The 20250-nt window shown below is 40.2% G+C and overlaps 1 protein-coding gene across 8 annotated transcripts in view; it reads left to right on the forward strand.

Annotated features, from left to right (window-relative positions):
- Nucleotides 1–13676: 13676 nt before the first annotated feature.
- REPS1 (RALBP1 associated Eps domain containing 1) overlaps nucleotides 13677–20250 on the forward strand; it is a 61866-nt gene continuing 55292 nt past the window's right edge. For 5 of the 8 annotated variants that reach the window (XM_064649344.1, XM_064649345.1, XM_064649347.1 and 2 more), the window contains exon 1: nucleotides 13678–13977. In XM_064649344.1, coding sequence (XP_064505414.1) covers nucleotides 13825–13977 — 153 coding nt within the window. In that variant the 5' untranslated portion in view covers nucleotides 13678–13824. Of the gene's footprint in view, nucleotides 13978–20250 lie in introns of all 8 variants that reach the window. The other 3 variants (XM_064649351.1, XM_064649350.1, XM_064649348.1) reach the window with 1 other exon arrangement.

The raw sequence follows: 20250 nt of genomic DNA on the forward strand, positions 1-20250 counted from the left end.
AATAATTCCCAACATTTTACTTGCGTTTTTGAAAAGTGCTAAGCACTACTCACAGTGATGTCAAAAACTATTTCCAAAGTGGTAGTAATTAATTTTTCTTTTACAGATAAGTGGAATTATTTCCCCACAGTATACTACTTCGCATTTTTCAGTATCATCAGCTGTTTCACTGTGTGATTTAAAGTAGGATCACCCAAACTTTGTCACCTCTTTTCCCATGTCTTCAATGACAGCTTTGAACAGCACAGGTCCAAACAGAAATGGTACTAAGAGTGCACTAGTAACTTTTCTCCCTCATGACCCTCAGTTGACCATCAGCTCTACCTTTTTGACTCCTCCTACCTTTCAGATGTTTATTGATTCTGAATGGAGCCTGTCTTCTTACCCCATGAGAAATTAGTTTTGTAAAAATATTTAATGTTTACAGTAAACATGCTGTAAACATCTTATTGTAACAGGTTTCTCCAGAGACAGGTGTGTAACAGCACATGGCCAAGACCGAAAAAAGTAGGAGAAAGTCACAAGGTCATTTGCTAGGTAATGGCCATTTTTAATGTTTTCTAGCACATATTAACTAAATATTCTCATTTTACTAGCATATGTTGGTAACCTATGCTGTTCTTGTTTTGTATACTGTTCTCTTGAATTTTTGTTACATTATATGTGCTTGTGAATGGGCAGACACATGACATGCGCATACACACAGTTTTCTGTTGAGATCCTCCTCAGCTAAAAATCATTAGAACTGACACCATGATTTGCAGATTTTACTGTTAGATGAGATCATCTTAACACTCTTCTTACATACTTCAGGTCTTACTTTTGTCTTCCAGCACATTTTTGTTTGACATGTTGATTTAGAAGAGGCATGAATTCCTGCTGCATGTGCCTGTGTCCCATCTCTTTGCTTTAATACCAGTAACTTATACCTGTGCAAAATGCCAGATTCTCCAAAGCTAGAAGTAAACTGTAGTGCTTTGATTCAAACAAGAGTGTGCATAAGTGTCTTGTCTTCGCCCAGTCCCATCATGTATTTGTGTCATCAACCTGCCATGAGTCACTTCTCATCATGGGTGTGCTGTATTACGCAACCCACTGTAGGGTTATGACTCAACATGAAGTTATAAAGCCACTTCAGCCCAAGCTAAAACAGGTCTTAAAAAAATATGTCTTCATATGATTTAAAGATTTCAAGTGGTAGAGGATCTACTACATTCCTTATTCCCGTGGATTTTGTAACACCACAGAAAAAGTAAAGTATCTTTTTTCTAGAACATGACAGTGTCCTTGGGTGCAATGAGAAATTAAAACCCACTACAAGTCAATGCTGTTACAGAAATCTGAGGGGAATAAGCAATATTCAGAGAGTATGGATATTAGAGATAGTCAGAACAACTACATTTTTTAAGATAAGCCAATCAACCTGGAACATAGCACTTTATTATGAACTCCATATCCAAAGCATCTTCATAATTTTTAGTCCAATCATTGTCTTACTTGCCTGCTCTCTCTAAGTCAGCAGTTGTTTCAAGAAAGAAAATAATTTTACCAAAACGAAAAGAATAGTGATGCTCTGAAAAACTTTCCCTGAATTTGCCTGTAGAGCCACATTTTAAAATATTAATTGTATGTGCTTGTAGCTTTACTTCCCTGTAATGACCAAAAAAGCCCAAACCAAAACAGAAAACAGAAAAAAAAAAAAACCAGTTTCTACTTTTTACTCTCTTAGTGAGTTGAAAACATAACCTAACAAAACATAAACACTTCTTTTAGTGTAAAAGCAAACACACCAGACCAGCCTCAGAACAAGAGAGACTATAAATACAAACACAGTGACTGCTGAGTCTTAGCACTTGAATGAGCACTTCCATTGAGGTAAATAGAATGATTCACTTTTGCTGTTACTCACTGGTGTCTGTCCAGGAGAGGGGACTTTCAGGAATGGCCTCAGTGCATCACACTCTTCTTGTTTTTCACTAGGTGCCTCAAACAATGTAATGCTGCTTCTTCCTAAATTTAGCATGTAAATCTTTGCTACAGTGGAATAGAAAAGAGAAGGAGTACTTAAATTCTTGGAGTAAATCACCGAAATTACTTGCTCTACATCTAAGCCAAGAGTAAACCTCTGCATGGAATAACAGAAGGATGCTGTATCAGTACAGGCTAAAAGACTGGGCCCATAATGTTTGTTATACAGCACACACTGTAAGAGGAACTATGGGATGACCCTAACCATGTGTCTGAGAGTAGTTACTTGAAAACTGTAAGACTGAGCTCAAAGCATCCTTAAATAGGCACAAAGTCAGAATTAGTAGGGGTGTTATTTTGAGCTTGGTGATGCTTTTCTGCACAAGATGATGTGAAGTAAAGAGGATGTGCAGTAAAGTCTTGAGGGAGCAGAGTATCAAAAAATTGTTTGGAGACAGTTTACAAAGAGAAAAAGAAATATATAAATAGCTGATTGTATTTAATGTGTTACATACTGTTCTTTGCTATAGCAGCTGAATACTTGAGAGAGAGGAACATGAAGACTAATTATTTTCTCAGATTCCTGGTATCAGAAAATCTCATGTCACAAGGAAACAGAGTACATCCCCTGATCCAGGCAGCATGGTAGCAGCTGAATAATCCAGTCCCTCTGTCCTCTTGTTTGGCATGCATAATGAAAAAAAATCACCTCCCCCTTTCCCTTTCCCTCTGTACATATACATACACAGACTGGTATTTTGGGGACTTTTTCAGAAAACCAAAAATAGAGGCTTTGCATAAAAGATGTCAAATAATGGTAGCAGAGATGACAGTTACATTAATATGGAATTACTATTCACATTCAGATCAAATACAGCTCTAGGTGTAATATCTTTATTTATTGCTTTCATATAAATTTCCTTCCTAAAGCTCAGGCATTTATAATGACTCATGACACAAGTACATCAAATCTTTTTCTGAAGGAAATCTTATTGAAATGGAGCTGTGGATTCATATTTGTCAGAATGCAAGCATGGTTCACAGAAGTTTACAGCTGGCTAAAAAGAAGTAAGAAATCTTTCTTTATCACTGAATTTATGAACGTTAATAATTACTTAATGCAAGATTCCTGTTCATATGCATTTTTAGAGATAAACTTGTAATTTTTTTGGTCTACATGCCAGGTTCTTAGCTGAAAAACTGTGCTTAAGGTGCATGTTGGATCATCTGAATCTGATAATATTTGAAATTACACTGAATTTATACTATATTTTGAAGTCACATACAGAAGCATTTTATTGGTGCCTGTATATGAGGAAGTGTATTTTTTAGCATAAGATTTATATTAAAACTGCTTTTTAGGAATTCTTTTCTGGTTTCATGATAGAATGCCAGCACTGAAATCCAAATGAGATTGAAATTTGCATGCCATCAAACTTTATTAATTTCACTGGCACTGCAGCCACAAGTCATTGATCCTAAATAATTTGATTTCAAGCTGTTTGAAACTGCAACAGAGAACAATGATGAGGTTCCCACCGTGGCTTCCTACAGAGCATTGCATATGGTCTGACCTATTGACTTAATAGCATAGGAGAAATTTCTGTCACAATGTAGCAGGTTAAACTGTATGTTGATGTCAAAGAGTTAAAAAATATCCACCAGGGAGGTACTATCATCAAATCAATTTACACTTTTAAACACACCATATGGTTTGATTACAAATGATGTGCCCATTTTCTTCTTCATCTCACGCTAAAGTGTTACGAATTTTTCATCTGCAAAGTTAATTGCAATTGTGAATTGCAAGCTTCTGGAATAAGTCTTACCCTTTTTTATTTTTCCTCATGGAAATTATGTCCAAGCATCTCTGACCTATTGGAGAAGCTTAGATTTAAAAAGATAGTTAAGAAAAAAAGATATAACCATCTTCTTGTTTGGTTCATAGCTATCCTATGTAATTGCGTTACATATATATAAATAATATTTGCTTCTGAAGACATAGTGATGTCATATTTTGAAGAAAATGCTATTTGTTCTGTGTCACATAAATAGCATAAATGAATCCCACTTTCTTTATGTTTACTGAAGGAAGCACAAAATCTGTCTTGCATACACACAAGTGTTTTCTTCATGAACAGTTATGGAAAGTTTCCAATCCACTTCCTCTGAATCCAAGTCTTCCTTAATCAAGTTTAAACCAGCTTCAATTTCCTTCCATTATTAGGAAACAGCATATTACTCCATTTTAAACAGTTAATCTCCATTTTCAATATAAAATAATATTAGATTACATGAAAGTAGGCTTCTGATGGCCTGCAAATTTGGCAGAAATGATGGGAATGAGTGAGGGGGCTGATGATTCCAGCATTTGTGTATCTATTTCTGCTCTAAAATCCAGAAATATCTGTAATTACAGTGCTAACAGGAAACAGAAGTTGGAAGGGTAGTTTCATTTTTTTTTTATTTAGACAATCAGTTGTATCATAGACCAAGCAAAATACATCAGTGTTAAGTAATAATTAGTTAACAGTGTTAACTAATACAAAGGCTCAGTATTAACAGCTTCTCATAATAGCAAATCTGCATCAACAAAGGCTTGGTACATCAGTTAATTTTTACTCTGGATCAAAATGTTTCCATCACAGAGGAAAACAGAAGTTGGAAAGACTAGTACCTCACACCAGAAGAAATGCAGGCATTTTTTCGTTTACTAACTTTCTAAGGAATATACACATCCTTTATTTCATTACTGGGAAATAGAGCTTGTATGTGTTCCCAAGCTAAAAACTGACTGCACAGGCTATTTTTCTCACAGGTCAGATGTGAGGAAACAGGGCCATTTCACTTCCTTCATAATCTCTGTATAAAGAGAAGAGGAAAATGGGACCAGGCCTATTGTTCTTGCAGTTTCCTGTCTCCCTTTTCACTATGCCTCATTCAAAAAAGCAAGGGTTTACAACTTCAAGTGCATCATCACTATTTAATGTATTTGGTTGTCTACTTTTATATATATATATATATATACATATATATATATATGTAGTTTCTGAAGTACCCAGATGATATCAGAAAAGCCTTTATTGATAAAAAGGTTGTATGTCAAAGGTAGCTGCTGTCTTTTTTTCTTTTAAATAAAATATAGTAGCTCTTAATAAAAAGTATTCTCTCTTCCAAGATAATAAGATCAAACTACACAATAAATCTTCCCAAAAATCTCAATAAACTATTTTTGGGTTCCTTTTTTCTCAGCTATTTGTCCTAAGTCTTCAGTCAGTTGAGTGGCTAGAGTACAATGATCAAATATAAACAAGAGAAAGGTCTGAGTTATAGAATCATAGAACCATTTAGGTTGGAAAAGACCTCTGAGATCATCAAGTCCAACATTATGAAATATATTTGGTGAACTCTTGGCTATCCTAGTCACAGGCTTTCTGCCAGGGCTGCAACAATTCTCATTAGAATGAACTGGGAAGTGGGACAAGAAATTTCTGTTCTCACTCAGCAACGAGCTGTAACTGGAGATCTGGGGAAGCAAAGCGTGAGCCCACTCTGTGTTCCCAGCAAGCCCTGCTTTACTGTCCGGTGCTATTTCTTCCAACTATATGACATCCTCTATAAAGGAATTGCAGGGATCATGCCTGAGGTTTTCCCTCACTATCTCTCAGCCATCTGTAAGACACCTATAAAAAGAAGCACTACCTGGACATTTCCCATGAAAAAACCTACTAATACGTCACTCCATGGGTCAGGAGAGAATGAGGAGGATGAGACAGCCTGCTACCTTCTAGCCCCAGTTCAGGCTAAGAGATCTAGATTGCCACCTTAGCCAGGTAACAGCAGTGCTTGGATTCCTGCAAAGACTCAGTGTTGCCTTTCATCACAACTGTTTTTTGATCTGTTGGGGAGTACAGAAAAGATACCAATTCGGGACACAGCCTTGCAGTCAGAGGGGTGGCTGTACATTCTAATCACTACCTAATTATTTTCTATAAGAGAGCTACACTGCTCTTAGCCTGAAAGAAAAGGCACATGAGAAGAGTAATGATGCAAAGTTCTGCTTTTTCTTCACCTTTTGTTTCATATTCCAGTATAAGAGAGATATATGCTTCATGCACTCAAGAGCTTTCTCTCTTCTCTGTCAAAGACACAAATCCTGGCAAATGACTTTGGTGGAAAGCACACAAAAGTTGACAGTTACACAAAAAAATGTGCAGATAGCAAAAGATGCAATCACCTCTCTTTATTTATGCACATATTCCATCCTGCCAGTCTCTAACACACTCATTTTAGGATTAATTTAAATAACTGTAAGATCTGAACTTTTTTTCCTAAAGAAAGAGGGAGAAATAAGTACTTGGCAATGATTCCACCTAAATTCAGAAAGCTGTAGCACTATGTAGGCTTAGCCCCAATTCTACCAAATACAGTCCCTCTAAAATAACTGGAACAGAATATGATGTTACAAAAATAAAGAAATTACATTTCTTTAGAACACTTGAATGTGTGTTAATTAAGTATATTTCCACTCTGCTCAAATAATGGGTTTAGTTCAAATACCATTTATTGATTTTACATTACAGGACGGTCATTAGCAAACACTAACTGAGTCAAGTTTAGCAGGAAGTTCTGATGGCAAGAGCTTTTCTCCAGGAATTATTTATACACTAACAGGAAAACTACATCTTTCTTCTCTGGCATCTTAAGTCTCCTCATGCAAACAGAAGAAGTTTCAGTTGTTGTATGTTGTATATATCTTTCCGTCAAAATAAAAAAACGGGGTCTGTGAATTGAAATGGTAGTACCATGAAAATGCTACCATATTTCTAAATCGATTTCTGCTCCCAAGTATAATAATTTAAATGCAGAGTTATGCTCCTCAGTGTGATGGAATTATTCTAGCTTTTCTAACACTATATGTAAGCTGGGGACAGGGAGGTGAGGTCAATGAGCTAAAGTGGGGATTTGGCTGCGGGGGTCAGGGTCAGTTGCAAACAGGCTGCTGGAGGGGCAGCCACAGCCAAGACCAACCTCGTCCCATGGGATCTGCCTTCATTTCACATTCTGCTGCAGGGCCTGGCCAGAGCTGCAGCTCCACTGCATTGCTGCCCTGCATGTCCCTGGCCATGGGCTGCTGGTCCAGAACACCCAGCCCTGCCCGCTGCCCTGGCTGGGGGCAGCAGGATGGGACCTTTGTCAGCAAAGATGACCACTGCCTGTCTTGTTATCATGCTCAGATCCGGGCTTCCGTTGCCAATCTCTCAAAACAAATGTGGATAGAGATGTAATTGGAAATAGATCTTCAAAATAAGTCAAGATGTTCAGAAGAAAAAAAAAAAGAGAAAAACATAAGACAGGAGACAGAAAAGAAAATAACATAAATATTAGAAAGTGTGAAGATGTAAGAGTCTGAAAAACATACTGAAGCAAAGCTATATATAGACAGAGAGGACGACCTTTAATTATCAGATTCCTTCCTAAAGCCACCACAGATGGAACACCCAGCATCTTAATCTCCCTCCCATACCTGACTGAAACATCAGAGAAATATTAGAACAGTGTTGTTTTTAACAAATGAAGCATATTTGAAAGCACATGGGGGCGTTTTTGATCTAGATGACTTTCAGAAAAAGAATTAAACTAGATTATTGCTATCTTAAACAAATATAAGACACAGACAGAGTTTTATATTTTATTTATCTTAACATACCAAGAACAGCTCATATCACCATGGACAAAAAAAGGAAGAGACTAAAATCCTTGGGAAACTGATATCGATGGAAAACAGCTAAAAGAACAGGCTGAGTCAAATTTTGACCATGAGGGAGAATCACACTGTGAAATAACAAACATGGGAATCCAGAATCAAGAAGGTACCAAAGCACAAGGAAAAGGCAGGCTGGAATACAAACCCCATGACTATCAATATTGTGGAGGATTGTATTGCTGGCCATGAGGAAAAAATATGTAGAAAGAAAGGTTAAAGGGGAAAATTAAAAATCTTGTGTAACTGATTATAACCGAAAAATCTTTAGGTAAAAATAGTAAGATGTAAACTAAAATATAAGTGAAGTGGAAAAGGATAGATATATTTATATATGTACAGCTAAAAGCAGGGAACAGAAAAAGAAAGGAGGGTTAAGTATGTGTGTAATATGGGAGAGATATGAAATTTTCCTTTCAGCATTCCTTCCCACCTTGTAACCAATGTCTGACAAATTCAGTAATGTGCCAGAAGTTTTCTGAAGTAGCCATTAACAACCCTCCCAGATGGAGATCATTATTCAGTGGAATAATGAGGAATAATCATGAAGAAATAATGAGGAATAATCCCATCAGGAAGGAATAACATCCTATTCCATCAACAAGTTACAGTGCACTTCCACATTCAGGGAGCAAGAGGAAAGAGTAAAAAGTATGAGAACAATGAGAACTGCTTAAGAATCCAGGGAGAGGGGAGATGAGTAAATAAAGGTAGTGAAGGAAGCTAAGACTGTTTTCAGACTAGCTGGAACTTCAGTAATGAAAATGTTAGGGCTTCAAAAGAAAGATATTGAAGGACTACAAAGGTAACCCAAATAATTAGGAAAAGTAATTTGAATATAGCCTTATAACACTTCAAGGAAGTTCTTATCAATATTAAAATCATTTTATGAATAATTGTGTTATTGTCAAAAAGTACAAACAAAAGTTAAATTATCTTACTACTCCTGACTCTAAAAAATGATAGAGAATATATTTATAAAAGAGGATGTAGATATTCTCATGAATAATCTGTAAATAAATATAACAAGAGCAGATGGATTTATAGTTAAATGTTGTAAGGCTCTAAAAGGAATTTTAATTTTTATAAGAGACTTATTTGATATTATCATGCAAGAAATGGTATTTGACCAGCTGCTCATGCTTTTGAGGTGCTGAGGTAAATATGAAAAGTTACTCTGCCTTCAATACATCCTGTAAAGGAATTCCTCCCTGGAAACTACCAAATACATGTAGCTCTGCTGGAGTGAGGGTAGGTGGCCCCCACCTTCTGAGATGCAGAGATGAAATCTCATATAGAAATCTGCCAAAATCATAAAGGAGTAAAGGTTGTCCCTTTCCAGCATCTTTGACTGCTTTAACCAAAAAACATTTCCTTTAGAGGCTTTCATTTGACTGCTTACTCTTTTCATTCAACTGATGTATTTGGATGAAAGAGAAAAGGGGTCAATTTTTTAACTATGGGCAGCTTTTACAAGGACCATGATAGATACATACAAATGACATGTTTAAAGGAAAGACTGGGGAAATCTGATGCAATAGCAAATGATATAGAAAAGATATTATTCATTCTGCACTGAGGAAATTTACAGACAGTAGATGTCTTCAGCCAGGATCCCATAAACATGTCAGTGATAACACAACACACTAGGGAGGCTGCTGACGAAGAAATTATTATTTTCCCTTTCAGGATGTGCCTGCACAGAGGTGCAGGAGGGACCAGAATGACCATATTTGGATGAGTAACCACACTGTTTTAGATCCACCGTTTACTTGATGAACACTCCTTGCAAAGGTGCTCTCCTCGTACAGAAGGAAAATAACAACACCCCCATCATTGTTACTGTCTGCTCCATGACTCTGTGTGGAAAGGATTTTTTTCATCCACAATGGAAAATTTCATAGCCTAAGTGTAGGATGCCCTTTTGATGGAGAAACAATCTCATAGAACTGGTAAGTTCTTTGAAATATGGATGCCATTTTGAAGAAGATCAAAACAGCTGCAGGTGAAACCTGACCATATGACGAAACTGATGTTTTTCAAAATTGAAAAATGCAAGGTTGGAAGGAGGTTGTAAACTGTAACACAGAACATAGACGCAGAAATTTACAAAAGCAGTGGTACAAACATCTGTAAAGTGGCTATACTTGCACTAAAATGTTGCTTCTGTACAAAGAAAATATGGATGCTTTTAGAAAAGCAGAACAGGGACTTCTTTCATTTTTAAGTGTTAGAGCCATTCTCAAAATCTTCTGTCTGGAATAAAGTACCTTACCTCCAAAGGTATCTTCTTTTTTGAAAAAAAATCAGATAGTAACGAGAAACCAGTTTTAAAGTCTGAGACAGCAGATTTTTTTTAATATCTCTCATTCATTTCTAGCCTTAATCTACTTGTCTTTACACTAAAGAATCAGGATAGAACAAGTTCCCAGAACTTCTGATGAGCTGCAAGTAAAGGAGTATATTGACAGAGATTGTAAAACCTGCTCCACAACATTATGTATGCGGAAGAATTTAGAAAGGCAATGACAAATAACCTCAGGGCCATTCTTCTAAACTTGGAGAACCAGATGCAAGATGGAAAGTGGACCTGAATACATACTTTACAAGGTTGAAAGTTTTTGCAGGTTTTTTAATTAAAAAAGTAATAATCTGAGCATATAACTTACTTTAGTGCAAATAATATAGTACATGAGATCTACTAACTGTAATGAGGATATTAAAAACAGGTAGACCCTAGGGATGGCACACTCACATCACCTGATGAAAACTAGACCCTGCACCTGTTTATGAGCTACATTTATTTTTAGAAATGAATCTCAGTATATGTAACAACTAGTTTTCAGAAACCAATTGTAAGTTCATAGCTTATAAAAGATATTAAAACCAGTTTTAACTGCTACTTCCCTTAAATGAATAAAAATTTTTTTTTTTTAGTAGCGATGAACATACATATTTTTGGTCACATATCAAATTGTAAAAGTATTTCTTTTCTAAAAACAGTGTTTTATTGATCTATAATTTAGCTCTGATTCTAGGAGTTATGGGCAGCAAAATAACTTTGTACTCCCCCCTGGGTCATTAGACTTGGCCTTCCTATGATGATGATGATTTTCTCTGACTGTAATCTCTTAAAAGGATGACTGATATCAATACATGTCATCAGTTTTTCAATGAAAATAAAATACAGTAAAATTAGGCACCATGTGGAGAGTAGCTTAACTCTTAGCTATTCAGAACTCTGAATTCTAAGAAGCTATATTAAAAAGAGAGAATAAAAGGTACCATACCTAAAAATCCAAAAACAAAGTTCCTCTTCTTGTTCTGTTTAAAACATAAACCAAGGCAGTTGAATCAAGTGTTTCATGTACTGAAGGCTGAAACTACTCTATCAAAACTGTATCACTAATGTTATATTTTGGTGGGTGTTTTGCCATAAAACTTCTTCTTTGTGTATCTAATATGAGCTCTGGGAAATGCTGTGATACAAATCTTTCCAAACAAAACCAAAAACAACTAAATTCAGAATATGGTTCCATTGTTTAGGGCAGTTGCACTGGAAAGTGCAAATACAGAGAAGTTACTTACAAACGTGCAGGAATACTATTTTCCTCAGTTCATCTTATAGCAAACAGCACGTTCTCCAGCCAAACAAAATGAATTGTCATTGAGAAGCCACTGAAAAGATTTCATATTTTTATCTCAGTAGATGCTAAGTCTGGCCTGATGGGCACCAGTAAAGTTCTGAAGAGCAGATTCCTCCCTGGCCTGGAGGTTTTCAAGGGGATGATTGAAGCGGGGAAGGGAGGTCCCACAGCCAAACACAGAAACATTGTACTGGGACTCTCTGAGGCAAAGATGCTTTGTCCACAGATCTTGGGAGTTAGAAATTAATTTGCTACACGTCATGTAATTTTTATTATTTCTGCTCAGTCTTTGAACTAGCACAAAGCAAGCAGGTAAGTTTATGGTACAGGAGTTGGAAATGTGACCCAACAATCTGATTTCCAAAATATCTACCTTAACAGCTTCAGAGTGATGCTATACTCTATGCTATACAGGGAAAAGCCTGGCAGATTCCCTGAATCACTGTAAGAAGTAAAGGCACTTGGAACCCAAGCACCTGCTTATAAGTGATTAAAAAACCTCTTCTGAATAACTAATGGAATTGCAATATGCAATTTAGCTGTGGAGAAAAGTTTACAATCATTTTACTTGCAGAAATACTGATGTGACAACAACTCCAAGTAAGTGACCTACCATGATAAATTGGCCTATATAGGTTTATAAAATCATAATAATTAGATATAATATAAAAAAGTTATTTCTGTAGTGTATGTAGTGACAGTACAAGGGGGAATGGCTTCAAACTGAAAGAGGACAGGTTTAGATTAGATATAAAGAAGAAATATTTTACTGTAAGGGTGGTGAGGCACTGGAACAGATTGCCCAGAAAAATTGTGGATGCCCCATCCCTGGAAGTGTTCAAGGGCAGGCTGGATGGGGCTTTGAGCAATCTGGTCTAGTGGAAGGTGTCCCTGCCCATGGCAGGAGGGGTGGAACTAGTTGATCTTTAAGGTCCCTTTCAAACCAAACCTTCTAGGATTCTACACAGAGAAACAAAGAGAAACTGTGAAAACATAGTCAAGAGAGACACATAGAGCAAGAGGTCTGGCTGTGGAGATAAGTGAGCTCTTGTCTATTCTTCCTTGCAAGGCTGATGTACAGAGTTATTATCCAGGCCACTTCTCGTGTGTTGCTGCATAAGGTACCAATGGTGGAAGGAGGAAGCATACAGAGGAAGGCAACCACTTATAGGTGGGCCTATGTGTCAAAATAGGCAATTCTTCACCAGCTACCAGCAGAACCTGCACTGGTGATGATCCCATGTGTCCTGAGCCCATGGAAGTGATTCTTCCCCTATACTTGGCACTGGTGATGTACTCGAAACCTTGAGTCCTGGGCCCCTCAATTCAAGAAGGCCATTGAGGTGCTGGAGTGAGTCTAGAGAAGGGCAAGTCTAGAAGCTGGTGAAGGGTCTGGAGCACAAGTCTGAGGGACTTGGCTGAGGGATTTGGGGTTGTTTAGCCTGGAGAAGGCTCAGGGGTGACCTTATCACTCCCTACAACTACCTGAAAGGAAGTTGTAGCCAGGTGGGGCTTGGGCTCTTCTCCCAGGCAAGTAGTGACAGGATGAGAGGACATAGTCTCAAGCTGTCCCAGGGGAGGTTTACGTTGTACATCAGGAGGAATTTCTTCACTGAAAGCGTGATTAAACATTGGAATGGGCTGCCCAGGGAGGTGGTGGAGTCACTGTCCCTGAAGATATTTAAGTAAAGCCTATACATGGCACTTAATGCTGTGGTCTACTTGACACAGTGGTGTTTGGTCATAGGTTGGACTCGATGATTTTTCCAACCTTATTGATTCTGTGATTCTGTGAAGCCGCCTGGCACCGCCTCAGCCTCTCACAGGGCCCACTGAGCCGCGCCGGACAGGGAGGGCCACGACGGCGGGGCAGCCGAGCATCCCCGGATGTACTGGGCAGCTGCCTCGCGGGCCCGTGCGGTCCCGGCCGAGCCAGGGTGCGAGACGCCGCCGCACCAGGGAACGCGGGGTTTCCCCGCAGCGGAGGCCGAGCCCGGCCCCACCACCCCCCGCCGCACCACAGGGGGCGCTGCCGCGCACGGCCAGGTCGCGGGGCGGGGCCGCCACCACCATCGCCCCCCACACCGCGGGCAGCGCCGACGCCGTCGGCGGCGCGGGGCGGGGCGGGGGCGGCAGCAGCGCCGTTGGCCCCTCTGCGCGCTCGCCCCGCCCCCGGGCCCGGCGCTTCCGCCGCCGCCGCCGGCGCGGAGGGGGCGGGGTGCCCGCGGCGCTGGGCGCTCCCCGCGCCTCCCTGTGCGCAGGCGCGGGGGAGGGCGCGCAGGCGCGCGGTCGCGTGGGCGGGTGGCGGGGGAAGGTGCGAGCAAGCCGCCCGCGCGCGGCCGCCGGCGGCGCGTGTGTCCCGTGTGTCCCCCCCGCTCCCCGCCCCGCAGCCCCCCCGCCGGCGCCGCCGCCGCCCTGGGTGCGGATGGTCCGCGGCGCTAAAAGATGGAGGGGCTGACGCTGAGCGAGGCGGAGCAGCGTTACTACTGCGAGCTCTTCTCCTACTGCGACACCGAGAGCACCAAGAAGGTGGCGTCCAACGGGCGCGTCCTGGAGCTCTTCCGCGCCGCGCAGCTGCCCAACGACGTGGTCATGCAGGTACGGCCGCCGCCTCGGGGCTCCAGGGGGCGGCGGGCCCGGGCACCGCCCCGCCGTGCCGAGGCGGCCCCGGCGTGGCCCGCGCCCCCTGCCCGCCCCGCAGCCCTCGGGCCGGGGTCGTCTCGCCGGTGGAGGCGGGCCGGGGCGGGACCCGGCGGGGAACTCAGGAATCACAGAATCGTTGGAGTTGGAAGGGACCTCTGGGGATCATCCAATCAAACCCCGCTGGCAAGGCAGGTCACCTAGAGCAGGTGACACAGGAACGCGTCCAGGTGGGTTTTGAATGTCTCCAAAGAGGAGATTCCATGACCACCCTGGGCAGCCTCTTCCAGTGCTCTGCCACCCTCAACGTGAGGAAGTTCTTCCTCGTGTTGAGGTGGAACTTCTTGTGTTTTAGTTTCTGGCCACTGCTCCCTGTCCTGTCACTGGGCACCTTTGAAGAGTCTGGCACCGTCCTCGTGGCACCTGCCTCTGAGATATTTATGTGCATCGATTAGATCCCCTGTCAGCTTTCTCTTCTCTAGACTGAACGGGCCCAGCTCACTCAGTCTCTCCTCATATGAGAGATGCTCCAGACCCCTGTCATCTTTGTGGCACTCCACTGCACCCTCTCCAGCAGCTCCTTGTCGTTCTTGTACTGAGTAGCCCAGATCTGGACACAGTAGAGCTCCCTGCACAGAGTAGGGAGCTATTGTCTGGCCTAGAGCCGGCCACCTGAGTCCCTCCGGTGGTGAGGGAGGGGCGGGGGGCGCAGCAAGTGCTGCACTGAGCAGCCTGTGGCGGCTCCCCCTCTCCTTGTACCTGCGGGGGCTGGGAAGGGGCTGGTGGCTGCTGGCAGCGTCCGACAGCTGGCAGGAAACTGTCATGTTTGTTCCATGCCGGCAGAGGCCATTCGAAAAATAGGACTCCCGAAGCATTTTAGGGAGATGGGTGAGATTCATCCCACAATCTGCTGGTGAAGAGCAACACAGAAGGAAATTTGGTTTTGTGTCACTGGGAGCTGCTGATGCTGATCCACTTCACCTAACCCATGCAGTGTTTTGTGGACATCACTTGCTGGCAGGAATTAACTTACCTGTAGTCATCAAAGCATTTCTAAAAACGAAAAATTCAGTGTTAAAACTGATGCGGGCCCATACTTGTAGTCTGTGTGTGCGCGGTTTTAGCACTTACTTCCTTGGCCAGGTTACATCCAAAAGGTGTAGAGTATTGCAGAGCTATCGGCACAGGAAAGAGAAAGTCTGCTTTGACGTGTGTAATTATTTGAGGAACATATTCCCAGTGAACCATTCTTATGAACAGCTACTTGTAATAATTTGCTGCTTCTGCAGTTCCCTCTGTCACTGTTCAGTACTTTAAAGTTCATGTATAGTCTTTTGAGCTGCTGTGGGTAAAGCCGTATTTAGCAAGCCATGCCGCCTTTTATGTGGTTTCATCCTCAGCCTAGTGAGATAAGCAGCCTTTTTAACAAAAGTATTAATCTTACTGTTGCTGGAAGCAGAGTGCAGAAACTTCAACATTCTGTAATTTAGTACCAGGAAAACACTTACAGATTAGGGTTACTGTTGATGTGTTTTGGGCCTCCCAAGGGCAACTTGGTTTGCTGAAACGAGTTTGAGACACAATGAAGTGGAAGAGGGCTGAATAAGAAGTGGTTCTTACTGGTAAAACTAGTAATCTCTTATTTTATGACTTGCTAGACTGGACTTAAGAGAGTCTGCATGCTCAGTATTATGAGTGAGGTTTCTCAGGGGCCACCCACTGTTGCTTTTGAGTGTGGCCAACCAGTTTCAGAAAAATCATCCTAGGAAAGTGAATGTTTAAATGTTTGCTGTATTTAAAATTTCTTTTACATAAAACTTGTCTGGATCAGTGTATAAATAAAGTCAGCTAGTGCTAGAGGTTGTTTTATGCAGGAATTTAGTGCAAGAACTTGGAAAGACTGGGAATTTTGAATATAAGTGGATACAGATTATATCCTTATCTTTTGCAGAGGAGGTCAGATTTTTCTGCAAAGTAGATTGCATCTGGAGAAGAGAGACTACTCGGACGTCATTCTGTGGGTCCTAAATAAATTAACTCAAGAAGCAGACCTGGCTTATCACTGTAGTAATCTCAAGGAAAACTTTGCAGTTAAAATGGCAAACAAGATATTAGATTACCTGAGGAATGATACTGTAAATAATAAAAAGAAAGTCAAAATGCCCTTAGCAGTTTGACCTGTTACGAATATCTTGTGCAGTCACTGTTGATCACCTGTAAACTACCATATATTTTAAAAAGAATTTAGTTTTCTAGTCATTTTATGTTCCTCTTAAAGCATGGCTCTACCTCAGGTTAACACAGGCATAAATACGTTGGATTGGGGTTGTTCGAAGGGAAGTCGCATTTGATGTTTTCAAAGCTGAGACTTTGTAACTTAAACCTCCAGCTAATATAGTTTAAGAAATAAAGAAACCCTGTGAAGGAGATGGAATTTTCTTTTGACGACATGGTGGCTGTGTTCTTACCTGTTCATTTGAAGCACCTGATGCTTGTGGGGAAAGGAACTTGATTCAGTTACCCAATACTTATATAATCCTGGAATGCAAGTGCAGTACTAGTCACATGAATGCTAAGTACCTTTGTAGGTGTGCAAAACAAAGTATAAAATTGTTGCTCTTCAAACTCAAGGGGACCAAGTAGTCATGAAGAACTACCTCAAAGCTTTTCCTCTTCAGCTGTACAGGTTTGTACTGTACAGTTCAGAACTGATTCTTTTGGAAATGAAAATGTGCGATGGTTGCATTTTTAGACTCATAACTTGTTTTGCTTGAAAATCTGAATATACGTGCAACCTTTGTTGCAAAGAGTTATGTCTGTGACAGATCTGTCTTGCAGCAGGAAAAGTTATTATGTGTGGCTCATTGTTCCTAATCATTTTCATTTCTGCCTCTAAGGGACACTGTCAGCTGCCTATTAAATAGGAATAAATGAACATGTAGAAAACTGAAACAATTATGGTTGTTGTACGCAAAGCTACAGCATCCTGGAAAACAAAAGCTATATGTCTACTTAATACACATGCACAAAAGGACAGCCTTATTCCCAGAACAAAAATACCACATCAGCGTGAGAACACCAGCCTCTCTTAACCCGTATTTCTTCCTGTTTATGCACATCCCTGAAATGAGCATTAAGGTAGAAGACTTGCATAAAATAGTGAATAAAAGTATGTGTGTTGGGATAACAAGTCCAACTACTTCTCCATAGTTATATGAGTCTTCAGGTTGCTCTCAGGGTGTGGTTTCACACTGCAGCTGACCCAATCTATTGGTGAGTTTCCACTGAAGGAGGTGGTTCAGTCTTCCCCCAGCCATGTGTTCCTGCTTCTCCTTGCAAAGACATTAGTGCCTGTCCAGTGCTGTTGTATGCTGGCGTCAGGGGCTATGCAGGCAGAAAATTAATCACAACTCTTTGTTGATAATAACTCTGTATCAGGTAACAGTGGAGTTGAATGAATGACAGTGCTGGCACAAGAAAGGAGACAGGAAAACTGCTGACAGAGGGGGAAGTGGAGAACTTTCCTTTTTCTAGAGCAGTTGGGTATTTCAGTTGTGACCTAGCATGGGTTTCGTGGTAGCTTAAACTACTGGAAGCTGGAGCAGCCTCATGCTGGCTCTGACTTCTTTCAACAGACAATGAGCTGGTTCGGGAGTATATTCAGCCAAAAGTTAGAAGGTTTTGTCAAAGTTATTTTTCACTTGCCTCAGCTCATGGCTCAGTTGCATGTGCATTGGTGTTCGTATTAGCATGTAGTATGACACAACGTAAGTTATGCTGAGGAGCTGTCATCTGCTCTGTTTATGTATTTCAGAAGCTTTCTTTTGGTAAAGCTCCTGTACACTGATAAAACTTTGATAAAGTTCCTGTACACTGGGATTCATTATGTGAATGTTAGCTGGGATTCATTATGTGCCATCCTAGGGTATATCTTCTAGGTTAGCTTCATACAAAAGGAATGTAGTTCCCCATTCTGGAGTGGCTGCACAGAGGAGGGAGTGTGATCAGGAAATTGGCTTGAAAGGCACATTCCACATCTGACCTAAAATGCTTATGTAGGTGTGCTAATAAAATCAGTTCTTGGTGTCTCTGGACCAGTGGTGAAATTGGTTGTAAAAGCTACAGTCAGCCAAAAAAGGAGTTGTGAAGTTCATTACTTGTGCATGGCGTGAATATGATAGCTGTTGCATTTGTTAGATTTGTAGAACTCTTATTTGGGTGAGTTAATCACAAAATGTTTTATGAACTTGTACCCTTGATTATGAATCATAGAAACTTTGCAAGACAAAGCATATCAGTTGTGCACGATACTCATCTGAAATGAATGAGTTAAGTCATCTTGCTTTAAAATACAATATTACTAGAAAACAACAAATATGTGAGAATTAGCATGTATTTTCTCTAAAATTAATGAATTGTCATCTTCAGTGCTGGGATTGTAAATTTACGTGACTTCTAATTTACTGTTAGAAAGTCTTTGAGATGACAGATGACTTGTACAATCATGACCAGTTTCTTCAATTACAGTATGCTTGCATTAGTTAGGTAAAACCTAGTGTAAAGCCTATTTTTGGCTCGTTAGCCAATTTCAAGCTGTTTGTTTGTTTTTATGGAGTCTTTACAGGCAGATTAGTTTTGATTGTTCTTGTATCATTGATGGAAAAAAATGACCGTCTCTTGTTGTCTACCTCAGCTCTCTGTCAGAGTTTCCTGCCTCATCAAAAGTTGTAAGAAAATACATACCCATGACAGAGCTGCTGTGGAGAGAAGTCCAGACTCTGAGCATAGAACCATAAGCTTAGTTTTTGCACTGTGCAGGAAAATAGCTTAGGTGTGGGCATATGCTGCCTTGTGTTGTTGTTGGGATGGTAGTTTTTGGCAAGCATAGGGAACAGAACATGCAGTGGTAGTTTTCTCAGATGCCAGAGCTCATCTGCTGACAGGCAGCACAATTATAAATGGAATTATAATCCACAGGCAGGACATGGCAAAATGAAATTGCAGGTTCTTGATTTAAAAAATTGGCTTCTTTGTTGGAAAACGGATGTAGAGAGAAAGGGATCTAGGGAAATAAAAGCTTGTTCACAATGATTTTATTGTTTCAGTGAATTTTCCTACAGAAAGACTACAGTAGAGTCTACCAAATGCCAACTTTAAATGGAAGCTGGACCAGGGCATGCTTAGGATTACCTGTGTGGTAGAGACATGCAGAAGACAAACTCGTTCTGGTTAATTTGCAGAATTTATTATTCTTTCAGAACTGATGAGGTAAGAAGTTAGCATTCTTTATGCGTAGCAAATTCCATACCTTCCTTTCAGTGATATGGATTTGGAGTATATTTAAAAGTAGGAGTACTTTCAGGTCTTTAAAAAAATGTGTGCTGTGTGAAAAACTTTCCTCTCATACTGACCTTTAACTAGTCTTCAACAAGCCCAAATTTAAAAAGAAAAAAAAAATCACTTAATTGAATCCAACCCATGCATTTTGGGGTTTTTATTATTATTTTAAAACTTAAATCTTTTCTATGTGATATTTTAAAAGAACATTGATTCACATTTATTCTGAGACAATATTCGCAATGGGTCGTTATGAAGGTGTTCTTCCAGTGTAGAAACCTCTAAGTTATAGCAATTTTCTTACTAATCTGTCATAGATTTTGTTAGCCTGAGCACCATAAAGTTGATGAGTCTGTAACCTTTTGTGATTATAATCTTCCGTAATTTATATATAATATATATATAAAGGATGTTTGTACATGCATTATGCTGTATCCCAGTCCTCATTTAGGAAATAAGAGTTGTTAAAAATCTGTTGTAAATAGAAACAGTGCCTTGATCTGCAGTTAAGAATATTTGATTTGTGAATTACCTATTTTTTTCTCTTCAAATGTCACCATAATAAAGTATTTTGTTTTTAACAGAGTAGTAGGTTAGCTTGTTTCTGTTTATTGGTGAGATATATAAGTGGTCTACTTTATTTTGGTGGCAGAAATGACTCCTAGTCTGCTATGTATGCTGCGAATTGTGCTTTGAGTTTCTGCAGAATTCTGGTAAAGAAATGTTTACTTTAGCGATGTTGCTTTCAGAGAGACTATAGTGGACTGCAAATTAATTTCTTTTTACATTTAATTACATTGAGTAGTCTCATATCTTAGCAGCATTTAGTAAGAGAACAGTTATTGTTTGTAAATAAAGGCAGAAAGTTAATGGCAAAACTTTAGGAGTATAGAT

Source organism: Pseudopipra pipra, chromosome 3, assembly GCF_036250125.1.
Source record: "Pseudopipra pipra isolate bDixPip1 chromosome 3, bDixPip1.hap1, whole genome shotgun sequence".
Classification (NCBI taxonomy): Eukaryota; Metazoa; Chordata; class Aves; order Passeriformes; family Pipridae; genus Pseudopipra; species Pseudopipra pipra.